This window comes from Cryptomeria japonica, chromosome 10, assembly GCF_030272615.1.
Source record: "Cryptomeria japonica chromosome 10, Sugi_1.0, whole genome shotgun sequence".
Lineage (NCBI taxonomy): Eukaryota > Viridiplantae > Streptophyta > Pinopsida > Cupressales > Cupressaceae > Cryptomeria > Cryptomeria japonica.
In genome coordinates this window covers 384,371,830-384,387,371 of record NC_081414.1, presented here as the reverse complement: position 1 = coordinate 384,387,371, position 15,542 = coordinate 384,371,830, and the positions used below count along the sequence as shown (strand labels likewise).

At 34.8% G+C, this 15,542-nt stretch overlaps 1 protein-coding gene across 3 annotated transcripts in view; it reads right to left on the bottom strand.

Moving 5' to 3' along the window:
• Window positions 1-15,542, bottom strand: part of LOC131075877 (RHOMBOID-like protein 12, mitochondrial) — a 245,083-nt gene that overhangs the window by 42,306 nt on the left and 187,235 nt on the right. For 2 of the 3 annotated variants that reach the window (XM_058012803.2, XM_058012802.2), the window contains 5 exons: window positions 13,260-13,379; window positions 12,848-12,958; window positions 12,587-12,634; window positions 2,262-2,366; window positions 2,080-2,121 (listed from right to left, as the gene is read on the bottom strand). In XM_058012803.2, the coding sequence (XP_057868786.1) occupies window positions 2,080-2,121; window positions 2,262-2,366; window positions 12,587-12,634; window positions 12,848-12,958; window positions 13,260-13,379 (426 nt within the window). Of the gene's footprint in view, window positions 1-1,803; window positions 1,846-2,079; window positions 2,122-2,261; window positions 2,367-12,586; window positions 12,635-12,847; window positions 12,959-13,259; window positions 13,380-15,542 lie in introns of those variants that run through there. The other variant, XM_058012804.2, reaches the window with a different exon arrangement.

Genomic DNA, 15,542 nt, shown 5'->3' with positions numbered 1-15,542 from the left:
GTACGGCATCAGCTCGTATCCCTTTCGTCTTTCTCCCTACGGTTCCGCTATCCGTACCTTTGCAGTACTTGTTGTCGATGGAGTTCCCGTGCAGTTTCCTCCCTTCCGTCTTGGAGTGCAATCAGATTTCTGGTGAGCATCCTTGGAATGCTCCCGAGTAGATCAAAGACGAGAGTGCTGACAGTGAGTTCACCACGTATCATGCCTTCAAAGACAGCTCTCTCCTGAGCCTCCCTCTGCACGTACTACGTGACCGACACGTCCCACAACTCTACCAAGTCTTTTGTCAACTGATCCTCTCGTGCCTCTTCCTCGGTTCTTTCTTCGTGTGTGTCACTGTCTACGACAGTCAATTGTTGGTTGAATGACAGGCCCATTAATTCCTTCTGCCTACAGCCATGGTTATCTCCAAGTTCGTACAGGCAACGGCGCCAAAATGTTTAGTCCCTACGGTGAGATTGGTAAACTCACAGATAAACAGAGATATTCCACACGTACCAATAACTCATGTAACAAGGTCATTCACGCATATTAAGCATAGATAACAATTACAGAACATATATGGAAGAATGATGATATCTTTATTGTATTCAAAATATGCCAGTACAATGCTCACTTGCCGAGGCTCCATCCATACACTATATAGACCCGATAGTTGGCCAAGCTGCCAACCATCACAAACTACCAACTACCCCATAGGAACCTCTCGGCAACCCATACATAACAAAACATAAAACACCCCAACCAACTATAAACTAACATGTGTTATTGACCCCTAACAATTTTCTCTTTAACATTCAAGTCATTATAAATCCTGGAATATTATAGACATCTTTAATCACCTTTATATGCAATAATCCATTGTATGTATAGTCCATCTGCTCTTCAAAGACATCTGCTAGTCTAATTCAGATTAGAGTTATTCTTTCATTATCATTACAATATTCTCAAGACACAGCTGCCCTCTGTTTTAGAGTGTTAGTGAAAAGACACGAGATGATACATATAAGGAACATAACGTGGATTTCTAAGACAGGAGGTGGTCAAGGAAAGATTATATATAAAAAGGGTAGAGAAGTATGTGAAAGTAAATAAAAAGAATATATTTAGAAAGTGAATAAAGTGTATGGTATGTAGTGTGAATTGGGTGTGGAGAAAAATATAGAAAGGGAGATCATTCAAGGACAAAAGTCTATCATCTTGTGTGAGGAATCATATCCAATTCAGGAGCAGCACTTTCAGATCTGCAGACATCATGGATTCTATCAGTCATAGTATATTGTCCATTGTCAAAACCAAAAACACTATCAAGATAACTTCTATCCTCCAAACTAAATTTTTTGAATTTCAAGTTAAATGTTATAATGAAATGTATTCGTTTTTTATAATGTTATATTTAATAACATATTACAACTCTTACTTTAAGTTAGAATTATTGTCTCAAAACAAAATTATGGTAAATCTCAATAAGGGACATTACAATTTTCCTTTATCCCCTTGAGATATAACCAAGGAGGCAGAATGCATTTATGGAACTGCTACATTTTATACAGTGGATATTCATCCTAGTTATCACAGATGTTTTTGTCCGATTACAAATATCCAAAGGACAAAGTGTTAGACTTATTGCATCATTATCTATTTATGCAACACTAAGTCATCATATCTCTTTACTAGGTCCATTCCATAAGCTATTTGAGAGATTGAAGAAATAAATATGGTTTATCTATTACTGGGAGAAGATGAATAATAGAATCATATCCAAATCTAAGACAGCAAGCAGATAGAGAGGGTAGGGAAATACATAACTAGAGTTTCTTCCAAAAGTTGTCAGGCTTGAAAAAACTATGAAAAAGAAATGCAGGGTTAGAAATCCCTTTGAATAGAGGAAGACCAATAACTGACATTCAAAATATAATTATGTATTCTATGCCAAGGTAACTTTCTTAAAGATGACAAAAATTATGCTTTTAAAAACAAATAAAATGTAGATTGTGATCTCATCAAAGAAAATCAATTTCGTTAGCTTGTATATAAACCATAAAATTTGGATACATTTGAAAATCAAAGCATACACACCTGCTTCACCCTCCAGAGATCATATCCGATAAGACAGGCGCCCTGCCAATAATCATATTTTTTTTAATAATAATGTTTTGGGATTACAGTATATGAATAAGCACAACTGCATCTTTCTGGAACAGTACACAAAAATGGTAACAGTAAATTGTGTAAGTTTAAAAACTTGGTTTACAACTTACAAATAACATCGCTGGAACAGGAATCACTAAGTTCACATATATTACTTCTTTTGGGTAAAGAAATATAGACAGAAACATGATAGCATTCAAAGCGCCACTAGCACCCTGGAGATTAAGGAGAAAAAAATTTGACCAATTAACATATATGTCAGTGGTTACCAAGGGATTCATAATTAACCAATGTCCAGAGTAGAAGAAAAAAAGTAAACAAAAAGTGCCTGTAACAAAAACTTAAATTGCATTCATCATGTCTCTCTGATACAAACTAAAGATTATCGAGGTTTATCAATTATAGGTCTATGCAGAGTTATTTTTAGCAAAAAATTAAGTGACAGTAGATGACATATGTTCATGAAGACACGAAACAATAAAGTATGATGGTATTATGGATTAGAGTCTCACATCTTAGAAAAAGCTGACTTGTAAGAAAAGTGGAAAACTTGGAAACGTGCACTGAGAATACAGCCTACAAAAATGCCCAAAACAAACAAAGAATCATATCGAAGATAAGGCAATGTTTAAAAACAAGGGCATCACTGTACATGTCCAGGAATATGCAGCAACCAGAGCATACTCCTAAAAATTGGGTCTACATATGCAAGGATATGCAGACCATGTGAACCCAAATCTTGGGTATATTGCATATTACTTGTACGAGTTTTTTTGTCGAGTCAGTTTTCATAAGAAAACAATGGCCATTTCCTTTCTAATCAGTCATTGTGAAATCATCATGCCCCTTGTTCATCATTCTTGTATTTTTGAATTCTAATCAATGTCATTGTGTAGGTAACAATGGGCACCTTCCAATGCATCAAACAAGGTAGAAATTGGAGCAAAAATCCAAAAGTTGGGTTGAAAGTTGGCTAAAACAGAAAAATTGGCATGCTAGTGGTGAGTTACACAACTCACCAAAGGCCCAACCAAAAGTTTGAAAATTAACAAAACCGGTTCGGACATTGAACTGCACGACCCACCATTAGACCACTAAAAGTGAAAAAGTGCTTGTAAAAAAATCTTGAAATGTTTTCATAATCAAAAACAAAAGGTGTCTATAACAAAAGCTTCCTTGTATTCATCATCATGTCGCTCTGATACAAACTAAAGACCATCAAAGGTTATCATTGATAGGTCTATGCAAAGTAATCTTTAATGAATATAAATTGACACTAGATGATCCATATATGTTCATGAAGACACAATTAAGTGTGAGTATTATGGATCAAAACCATAGAAGTTGATGATCAACCACAGGAGCCACAAATCATCTGCAAGCAAAACACCTATGACACAAAAGAGATCAAGCAAAGATTGTATGCTCTAAAACAGCCAAATAATTTTGTAATATGCACAAAGAATGATTGAAGGTACAATATTGGAGGTATGATTACAATGAATGAATGAATCCTTATAAAGGAAGAATGAAACCCTAGGTGTAAACCCTAATGCTAAAATTAGAAGAACTAAAGCAATGCAGACTAGGAGCTAAATTAAGCTCAACTACATCTAGAACTAAAACTAGAAAAGCAGACTCTAGATAATAAAAAAGCACTTAAGTTTAGCTTAAGTGAAAAAAAAATTAAAGGACCTAATTAATAAGTAATTAGATAATTATCCTAAAATTACTCCAACACCACAATGAGTCCCGACAACAAAGGCCTGATTAGGTACTCATGTACAAATCAATGCAAAGCAATGCAACTCACACCAATGAGGTCTCTCTAAACAGAGAAAAGGAGAATAACCACATGGGAAAAGACCCCTCTCCAAAAGTGAGAGATGCAATGAAAAAGGTACTACATGTGACTAAGATGAAAGACTCCAAGTGGCCCCCCAAGTATAGAACCGGTCACATAAGTACAATGAATATTCCCTTACAAGAGAGAAAATGAGGATGAGAAGCCCCCCAATGAAGAAGTAGCTCCTATGCCAATGATGAATGCCTGAAGACAGAACATAATCTGGAAAATGGAAAATGTAGGAATCCAAATCCAAAATTTATGTGCCTCTAGAAATTGCTCAAATATTGCTATGTCCATGAAAGATGATGATGCCACAAACCAAACAGGTACATACCCAATCACTGTAGGAGGTGACAAATCAGGGGTCTGCAAAAATTGATGTAGAACAAGCTCCATGGGTGATGAAGATGAGCTAACAACACTAATGTCTCTATCAGCAAAGAGAAGATGAATCTCCTCAAAATAATCCTCCAAATCTACAATATGAAACTCCACAAACAAGAATGATATGTCTACATGATGCAAGTCCCAAGTAGTTGTGTTTAAAAGAACAATGTCTTGTTGCATTAAATCAACGAGGGCTATGCATGAGCCAATGCCAATTTGATCAAGAACAACAGAAGATGAAGATGATTGAGATGGGATCTCAATGTCAGGAGTAGGACCACGAAGATAGGCCTCTGATCCATCGTAACATGCAAGGCCTCTGATATACTCAAGCTCCTCTATAGTATCATCATCATAGGGCATGAAATCTTCATGTGCAAGGGGAAGAAGACAATCTGCTATAGGATCCTCTGGAAATGGAGAAATATGAGGGTCTCTAAGATCTCCCAAAGGCGAGTCCAAAATGTGCAAGGACACTCAAGGTTTGATATAGCACACATAGTGTCATTATCAACACTGGAACAAATCACACCTACAACATGGTTTGTGAGATTACCCCAAGTTGATTTACCTCCTGAAGTTGTTGGTTCAAGTATGAGTCCATATGAATAAGGCAACATATCTAGCCACCTAAGATGTGTTAGGATGCCATGTCGCCAAGACTCATAATTGCCCTTAGCCAGGTGGACAACTGAAAGATGAACAAAAAAACCCATGATACCTCCTCAAATGAAATTTTCAGACCCCAAGAATCTCAAAACATGTAAAGGACATCAAATATAATCCTCTCCAATAAGTAGATCCATCCCAAGTGCCAAAACATCTAGGTAATTGACCAGATAGTGAAAACACAAATATCTGAATAACCTAAAGAACAATATGGAAAAATTGATTGCAGATTTGGATAGAGGACTTTGAGAGCTTTCCAACAATGTGTAGATTTGAAAAACAGAGTCCAAATGTGCAAGGTATGGCCTCAGAAGCGCAAAACTGAAGGCTGACTTTGGAGGCCTAAAGCAAACACATGGAGCAAAATCTAACAAAACTACCTACAAAATCGGATCGACACCGAAATCAGCTTTTAAGATTATCTTGCTTGCCCGATTTCAACTTTGGATGACGAAGATATGGGTAAAAAACCAACTGCTTCTTTTTATAATTTGGAAGGCTTGAAGGGTTCCCCAAAATGGAAAATTTCCAAAAATAGACTTTTTTTAAAATAGAAACTTTGCAAAATAGAAAGTTTACAACAATAGAAACTTTCTGAAAATAAAAGGTTTCTGAAAATAAAAACTTGCTGAAAATGAAAACTTATCGAAAATGGAAACTTCCCAAAAAATTTCCTCAATTTTCACCCAGTCATGGATTTTGACAATTTGATAGGCGATCTTAGGGTTTTTGTGCCTTCTGAACACAATAATGACCTCCATTTTGCTCCAAACTGACCAAATTTTTTAGCTACCTCTAGAATTTGCCTTAACTTTCATGCCCTCAGCCAATTTGACCCAAAATTTCAGCTACTCAAATTTCGATGAAACAACAATCAATCTTAAGATTTTTAGATGTTGCATATGCGATGGCAACCTCTGTTTCAGCGCAATGTGCATAGAAAAATTACACCAAGTTGGATCCCTCAAACATGTGGACAAGAACTTGATAGAAAAGCTCTGATACCATGTCAAAGTTTATGATCAACCACAAGAGCCAAGAATCATATGCAAGCAAAACACCTACCACACAAAAGAGATCAAGCAAAGATTGTATGCTCTATAACAACCAAAGAATTCTGTAATATGCACAAAGAATGATTGAAGATACAATATTGGAGGTACAATAATGGACGTACAATTACAATGAATAAATGAATCCCTATAAAGGATGAATGAAACCCTAGGTGTAAACCCTAATGCTAAAATTAGGAGAACTAAAGAAATGCAAAGTAGGAGCTTATTTAAGCTCAACTACATCTAGAACTAAAACTAGAAAAGCAAACTCTAGATAATAAAAAAAATACCTAAGTTTAGCTTAAGTGAAAAAGCAATTAAAGGACTTAATTCATAAATAATTAGATAATTGTCCTAAAATTACTCCAACAAAACCTTGTATCTTAGAAAAAGGTTGACTAGGAAAAGCAAAAAGATTGTAAAAGTGCACTAAAAATGCAGCCTATTGTAGCAGAAAGCAACTTTTAAAAACGAGGAGATGGGTGTGCAAGCGCAAGAATATGCAGCACCTAGAGCATAGTCTTCAAAGTTGGGTATGCAAATGAAAGGATATAAAGGCGACGTAATCCAAAAAATGTCAAGTCCCATTTTCAGAACCAAATGAATCAATTGAAGACCCGTAGCCTATTATTTCCTTCTCATAGCCTAAGGGATGAAATAAGGGAAATGATAATAATATTTCAAGTGGGCCCAATCTCCTTATTTTCAAAAGGACAACTTAAATGTTATTATAGGGACTGTGCAATATTTAAAAAGTACATGTAATTCAAAAAGTCCTGTTGTAATTTAAAAGGTATTTCTAACTACTTGGAGGGAAAAAGTAAATTCAGAAAAAGGAGTCATTATGCAACTAAAAAAGGCATTGCTCGAAGAAAAATCATTTGAATTTCTCATTTCACTTTTTCTTCCAAATCGGAGTTCAAAACATTCAAGGAAAAAATCCCTTGGTGTGGGAGATCTAGAGAACAAAAACCCTCTTGATTTACATATTTGGATTCAAAGACGAAAACTCTCATCCATTGGAGGCAATTCCATCCAAGAATCACAATTGTGCTAAATTGTTAGAGATCAGATTGATAGGGTATTTGGAACAAAATCTGCTGATGTGGATAACAGATTTTTACATCAATTATTTCTATGGTTTAACATTCTAAGACTATGGACATATTGGATCTACTATTTCATTGATGTTTCCAACCATTGTTGCACCACAACCATCACCGTATGGCTAAAGGGTTGATAGACTTTTAAGGAGTCTTGATGTTGCTGTTGTTGTAGGGTTTGGAACTGCTGTAATAATTGATTTTCATTTTTTATAGGTGCTGCACCCAGCCTTTAATCAGTGTTTCCAGCTAAAACAATTGGTGTGCCTAGGATTACAAACCATTTACAATTTTTTATTTTATTAGATTTGCATAAAAATCACATCTTATTGCCATAAAGTCATGTTGAAGCTGACTTTCAAAGGTTTTTGGGCTTTGGATTGCTGATATCAATCATTTGCTCTGCCATACCTTGCTGATTTCTAGAGGTTCAGGTTAGATCTAAGAGTTGCTGCTAGTTGATAGAGGTTTCAAACCTGTTGGCATCTTTTGAGGGTGTTTTTAGACCTGTTCTTGCATTTCCTAGCATTGTCCTATAGTTTCAGCATCCATTTCTGCATGTTTAGCATCCATTTCAAGGGCTTGACTGTGTACCCTTCCATACAGCTGTACGGTCTGTTGTAAGTGAAACTGTTAAAACAAATATTGATGCTTGCCTAAATTGCTTTTCCAAGGAATATTGTTGTTGAAAATTTGTCATAGGATTGATTTATCATTTTGATGCCTCACTCTAGATCTGATTTCTGCTATAAAATATGTCCATTTGGCATCACAACAATCAAATCTACCTTGATAAATGAATTATGGTGCATATGGAAGTGTACTTGATGGTTTCATACATTATACCAGCTATAACTCGCATAATTTTTCCTAGCCGCTTCAAGAAAATAGATGAAACAAAAATTTGTTTCATAAAGTATTAGTATTAAATGTAGTTATTCAAATGAATTCAACAGTCATGTTCTGCACAAAAGCAATGCAAATTTACAACCTTGATCTATCTGGAAGAGGAATTTTTCAACACAACAAAATTGAAAATAAAATACAATTTTACACTGCATTGAGGGCTTTCCAAAAAACAAATAAAAGCAATGCAATTTATTGAGTTTAGTAAGGGTTCAGAAAACAACCTAGAATCCAAATAAGAATATAAGGAGAGACCATGAAAAGTATAGTGTCAACCTCAATTGAACAATTGCAAAGCGCGAAGCTCATAAGCTGCCCGTGTTTATACATGAGGTGAACCCATAGCGAGCTTTCTGACCAATAAAGCAACGACCATCATAATGGCACCCTCATTGTGAGGTGAAAGGGCACATTGAATGAAATGAGTTTAAAGACATGACGTAGACGTCGTAGAGTATACAGACACCAACACTGAAAAATTTATCCTAATCTCTAAAATTTAGAATTTACACTGAAAATAATCTTGACTAATCACAAGAAGGAAACTTGCCATCATTACAAAGATAAAATGAAACATTTGCATTTTACATTCTAAAATCATCCATGTTTTTCTTTCTAGAATATTTCCATTGTAATAAAAAGTAGATGGGCATCAATTTAAATCTCATGGATTTTTTATTGACAAAGGAAAAATTTCAGTTTCCTAAAAAATTGAAGTTTCTTAAATTAATTTCATTTTAGTTATTTAATTGAATTTCATTGATACTCACAAGCACGTCAAAATCAATGCTTTTAGTTTTTAGTAACGAATGTTTTGACATCCATATGTGAGTGTAGTACACCTCTCGACATAATAACGATGAAATCTAAATATTTTAACATGTAAAGTTTTATACATTTCAATTTTAAATTTTAAATAATATTGAAATTTGAAATATCTAATATAGTTTAAACTTTATCGATTCATTTAAAAATTGATTCATTGAAATCTAATATGGTTTAACTTTATCAATTCATTGAAACGGTTCTACAATTTCACAAAAAAAATATTATGCAGAATTGGAGAAATAGAAAAAAAAATGAAAGTCTCGTAGAAATCTCGATTCTTTGCTGCCTGCTGAAATCAACTTGAGCTATGTATCTTCCACTATGCAAGTGGGGTTTATAAAACCGGAAAATGGCAAAAAAAGGCGAGCTTTTCCTGCAATTGAAGCGCTCCATTCCCATGTTTGAGCCACATTTGGGTCGTGTATACTCACAAATGAATTTCTTGCGAGTTTTGGGCAGGTACTTGGCGAGTACTAGGCGAGTTGCAATGATTTTTTTGCTAGGAATCTTGCACAACTAAACATGCGAGTTACTCGCGAGGTTAAAAAACTCACGATTACTCACACACTCAACAAGTACTCACCGAGTGTGTAAACTATGCTGACCAATGTTAGTAACTATTGAAACTTTTTCTTCAATTCGTGCTCTTGATTTATTTGTTTCCTCATTTTTCACCTATTAAGTATAAATGCTACCTTTTGTTACTTTCCCAACAAGAATATTACATTGGTCACCATAGCTATTTTTATTTATAATCCTTAGAATTATGCCTATTCCTAATTATAAATAACATGTGGATATAAAGCTCTCCAAACAGTTGCTTGTACAACTTTCCCCTCTGCAAGTGTTTCTTCATTCACTTTCGTAAGCATAAGAAATTTTGCATCCTTCTCTACTTGTTTATTTGGTCCAATCTTGAAATTCATGTAGCAGTTCAACCTTTTTATCACAAAGGGTTTCACATTTTCTATTGGCTCATTGTTGTTCCACACATTTAGCATATTCATCAATATCAAGGGCCTTCAAACCTTGAGGATGACCTTTGATGTGTCCAATTACCATCTCTTGTTGATCTTCATTCCTATCATCTATATCCTACCCCTCATCTTTACAATACACATCCTTAGTAAAAGTGACTCCAAGTGGACCATTATAGGGAAAGAGATCATCCAAAAATTCCTCTTTCTTAATCCTTTCAAACACTGTTTTGGCTACTTGTAACATATCAAATTGTTCATATGCCTTTACTATCATAGTTCCCACATTCTTGAATTTTACAAAATGCATATAGAGAGACGTAGAACGTGAATTTGTAAAACCTTTATCAGTAATAATGATATTGAACTTATTACAAACTCCATGCTTTACATGTTTTGAATTATCACCTAGATCCCACACCATTATGTACAAACAATTAGGATCCATGTATTATTCAGCACAAGTTGAATCCTCTTTACCCTCTTCCAAATGTCTTCCATGATGGAAAATCTGGAATAGATCTGCGCTTTCATTCTCATAACCAGAGCTGAAACTATAAGGGTGATTAGAGCACTTGCCTTAATTAGCTGAAATTGGAGCTTTTGAGGGACTCACTTCCCATCATAGTGACTTAGGATTTCAGCATTAGAATCAACTAAGACATCCTCCACAACTGCGTGCTCATCAACCTGGATAGTATAAAAACCAACTATATGCGGCAGTAGTTCACCTTTTGGCAGATTGAAGGATAGTACATGATTTGCTACATCTTCTATCTTGCTCTTTTTGCATCTAACAAGTGATGCCCTTTTTGCAACTTGCTTGTTGGTTCTTTATTGTAGCTATAGTTTTGGCCCTCCTCTATTGGTTCTACCAACTTCTTATGATTCTAATTCTGATTTGAACTCCATTTATCCTATCAAAATTGATTATTTTGGCCCTTTGGGTCTTGTTTCTTGATCTCTTCCTTAGCCATTTTGCTTATGTATTGATATAGGTCTCTTTTGTTGGAATATCAGTACCCGAGTGCCTCCAAATACTCATCAAACGGAATACAAGCTTTTAAATCTTCTGGCAACTTTTGGTACTTGTCAACAATTTTGGGGGCCTCAAGTTTGTACAATAAGTCTTGAATAGGATCCATGTCCTCTTCCTTTCATAGACCTTCAAGTCTATTTGACTGAAGGCATCTAGAATGTTTATCTTTATCCTACAGGCTGACAGAATCAAAGCTCTAATACCAATTGTAATGTCCCATATTAGAATTACCTTAATTTTGCTTTAAATAAATATCCCACAATCACAATAGGGCTTGCATAATTACATAGCATTTTATAATTTTGATATATATTTCAGATTAAGAATTTAAAATATTATTTTGAAAATATAAAATTTATTTTTGAATATCTTCTGTAATCCTTCTTATAGTTTGCAGCTATTTCTTTTGTACAAATGTCTTGAAATATTTCTGCTAAAGTTAGGGGTTTCTGTCCAATAACTTGAAAAAGAAATAAGGGTTTTTTCCCTTAAATTTCTGATCTATGAGGGGCTTCATCCTCAAGATTGCCAAGTCATTAATTCATGCTCCATGAAGGAAACATAAATAATTATATCTGCTGAATTGCCCTTCCTTCCCCTTGGTTTATCTTCTTATATACCCCTTTTACTCCAATAGTCATAAACCTTATTATGCTACCCTTTGTCTATTAGCTAATTATAATTTAATCTTTTTGTTTTTGTTTTTAAAGCAATAGCAGAGCTGGGAATTAATCCCACAACCTTGGTTAAATATTAAAATGCCTGAATTTTCTATCGCTGCCCAGCATCTTCAGTTTATGATCAGTGATGGAAATATATGGCACAAAATAAATTTAATGGGAATTCTTAAGTTCAGGTTGGGGCATCACAATAATGTTATTTTCTTAAGATTGCATGCTATTGAATGATTCATCTAGAGCCGATCTTGGTATGTACGACTCTATATTCTTGTAAACTCCTGTAAATATACCATAGATTTTAAATAAAGGGAAATCTCCACTGATAATAGAGGGGTGATTTAATATCTCTTGCTGCCCCTAATCAATTTGTGAGGGCAACTTTCAGGGATAACAGGATGCATGTTATTCTCTGTTTCTGTTCAATATATGCAGTGCTTGTTTTGATTTGTCACCATGTAAAGGAACCCCTGTCTGCCCATTCTCCTATGAAAAAATTTCTTTCTTCAGTCATAGCAATGCATTATTGCTGGATTATTCCACTCATCTTTTTCTTTTGTTTCTTGCTGATATCAATGCTAGTTTCATAGATACATGTGATTGAACATGTGAGAATCATTAACATTGACTTAGTTTGTTCACTTTCGTCAGTTTATTTTATGCCATCCTATTAGTGGCATTTCAATTTGGTGGAAAACCCTCTCCACATGAGGTTCCATTGGATGGGGCCAAGTTCCTCCTGCACTGTCCCTGGATTAGCATCTGCAAGAAAAGACAAATTTGGATTGCTTGCAGTAGTACTTTTATAAGTAGCCCTGCTTGACTGTATGTAATTATAAATATTAAATACAGTATATGATGATAATAAATTTCCTCTACGAGATAAGAAGTTAACAAATACGAATGACTAAAACGTTTGGACATAGAATTAAAACAGAATATTACCATTGCTGGAGGGGTATATCTTGGATTGAAATTATTTCTGGAAATGCCCTGCAAACAAGATAAAAAATCCCATATATCAGAAAGCAGTAAAGGCAAAGAGAGCTAAAATATAACTATTAATTTGCTTCCACCATGGCTGAAATAGCAAGTATAAGTAGTGTATTCAACAATCCTATGCGCTTATATGGCTCTCGATAAAAATGCATAATGACATTAAATAACCACTCTCATTTTAATGTAATTTAATAAAATAAAACCTACCTTACGCCAAGGTACAATAATAGCCTCATTGATCAGAAAGAAAATTGAACCACCAAGAGCCCCAGCAAGGTACAACTTTAATAAATATTTAGATCCAAAAGTCCGTGCAATCTGCTCTATCAGTATAAATATCCAGGTAAATAGTGCAGTTTATCCATTCCAGTTTAGAAAAAGCAAGAGTGAAGATAAAGTTATAGAAAATAATGAGCTGCAATGTATATTATCACATGTCTAGTTGAACATGCAACACAAAACCTGCTTCTGTAAGCATTGGAACAGATGCTGCTTAAAAATAATTTCTCCTTGCCAAGTTGCATATTCTTCAGCATTTCACAAACAAATCAATCTGCTGGATTTAAGGTACAAACTACAAAGAATTCATTTTAAAAAGGGCATTGGTAAAATTTATTACCGTAGAACCAAAGAAATAGAAGCCAAACATGTTGGAAAATAAGTGATAAAAGTCCTTGTGGCTGAAAGCATGGGTAATAAGCGTGTGCACGCGCCCATTTAAGAAATTATCCACAGATATCTACTTTGTCCACATAAACACAAATATTAGCACCGCTGCTATAAAAGCCATCATACTTTTCAAACAAAAGAAAACATGTATCCAGCTAAAACTACTTTTATTCAATATAATGTTTTATCAGTATATTGTTCTAAACAGGTCTTTAAATTCTCATCAATTTCAAAACTCCTCTAGTCCTGGCCAAAAATATTGACAGAGCACATGCCAATCTTGAATCCACTAGAAATTAAACAAACCCTGCAATGAGAAACTGAAAAGAGAAATCAAAATAAAGCAACCTATAATAATCCCACTTGAATAGGTTGATGGAAAGTTTAGAAGCACTCTAAGACTGTATGCAAGCAGAATTGATACTACAAAAAGTAGGAGATGAGTCTACGGTCAATTTAACAAAGTTCAGTCATTAGACACAATAGTGCATTGCAAAGCATCTGGATTCAGAAGGCCAATAATGAAAAGCGGATTTAACACTGCAAAAATCTTATTCTTCATGGAAAATGTGTGACCTGGGAATAAGCAAAACATTTTACAACACCCTTCAGGCATTGCAAAAATATTGCACAATACTATAGATTTGAGTTTGATATAGAACAGGTTAAATACCAATCAACCTGTTTTTTATCAACAATGTGGGTGCCTTGCACAAATTGCATGCATGATTCCTAATTTGTTAGGCTTACATTATATCATTTCTCCCGCTAGTATTAGATAAGTCCATAAAGTAGACATCAGTGGCCCAAACAAGATATGCGTTCAGAACCTAGTATTTTGTACGGTATTGATTAATCAATTAAGGATTTTATAAGTTGTATTCTAAGCAATGACAAACTCACTATAAATCTATCATTTGGTATATGAGAACTGCAAGAAACCATTTCTGGACCATCCCTGCAGTATGTTACAGGTACAAAAGACTTCAAAAACCTTACAACAGTTTGGTAGAAGTTGTGTGGTGACCAGGAATCTCTTGATAAAACTATACATCTGATTTGAAGAGTACAACAAGAGACCAGTATTGTACCCTAATAGCTATATCACTGCAACAGTCGGGATGAATATGTTGAGATCTTTAAAGCAATTTCCTCTGAATAATAGAAATTGTTGTATATATATACAGTTTCCCAGGTTGAGCAGAGAGGCAGAAATCTGGCCTCTAAATAAGGCTCAGTATGACCATTGCAATGATGATGATAATTCTATCATCATTCATATAGATAGTCCTAATAAGTCTCATAGATTTAGAATGAGTGTTAATAGAATCATGGATGGAAGATTCAATTAAGGATTATCAACCCATGCAGCCCAACACAAAGATTCACAAAACTTGCACAACAGAATTCAAATACTCATACCAAAATCAATAGCACATAAGAAATAAGTTGAAAAAAATTTGGTCAATTCACAATTAAAAAAGAATTTTGTCAATTCACAATTAAAAATTATAACAGTATATTTTGCCACTAAGGCTTTACAATCAGAATAGGTCTCAGCCTTGAATTACAGTCATAAACTAGCACACACAAGTGTGCAACCTCTCAATTACAATACTTGAGAAGATCTTCTTGATGCTCTCTCTCTGATCAGTTTTATCTCAACCTTAGCTGCTTCACCAATCGATTTGGCAGTCACTCCCTCTTCTCTAAGTAATTTGACCTTTTATAGTGAAGATTGACGCGTAAGGTAGGATTGACCAGAAACATAGCACAATGCCTCGTGCACAAATGATAAGGATAATGGGTCCTATATTGAATGATTTCACCTTGGAACTGGCCACTTTGTTGTGAACTGTGTGAATGACCCTCTTTCTTAAGTGTGGCATGCTTTCAAACTTTGCAGCCTTAAACCAGGAACCTCCCTAGGACTAATAATGTCATAAGTGACATTTTGTCTTGGCCCAAAATTCAAATTCATGGCACACAATCAAATAAGACTTCCTTAAGCTGGTGCAGCAAGCCACAACTTACAATAATGCATAAGGTACAAAATTAAACATGTGGACATAATTAGGTCAATCTTTGAGTAAACTTTAGAGGCTTTATGCTAAACCAGTAGTAGTGCACAATAATATTATTGCCTGCTGGTTTGTGCCTGCTGGTTTGTGTGCAATGTTTGATGATTGCAATTTGCGACAAGAAAATGCAGCTATGGCAAAAATATGATGAT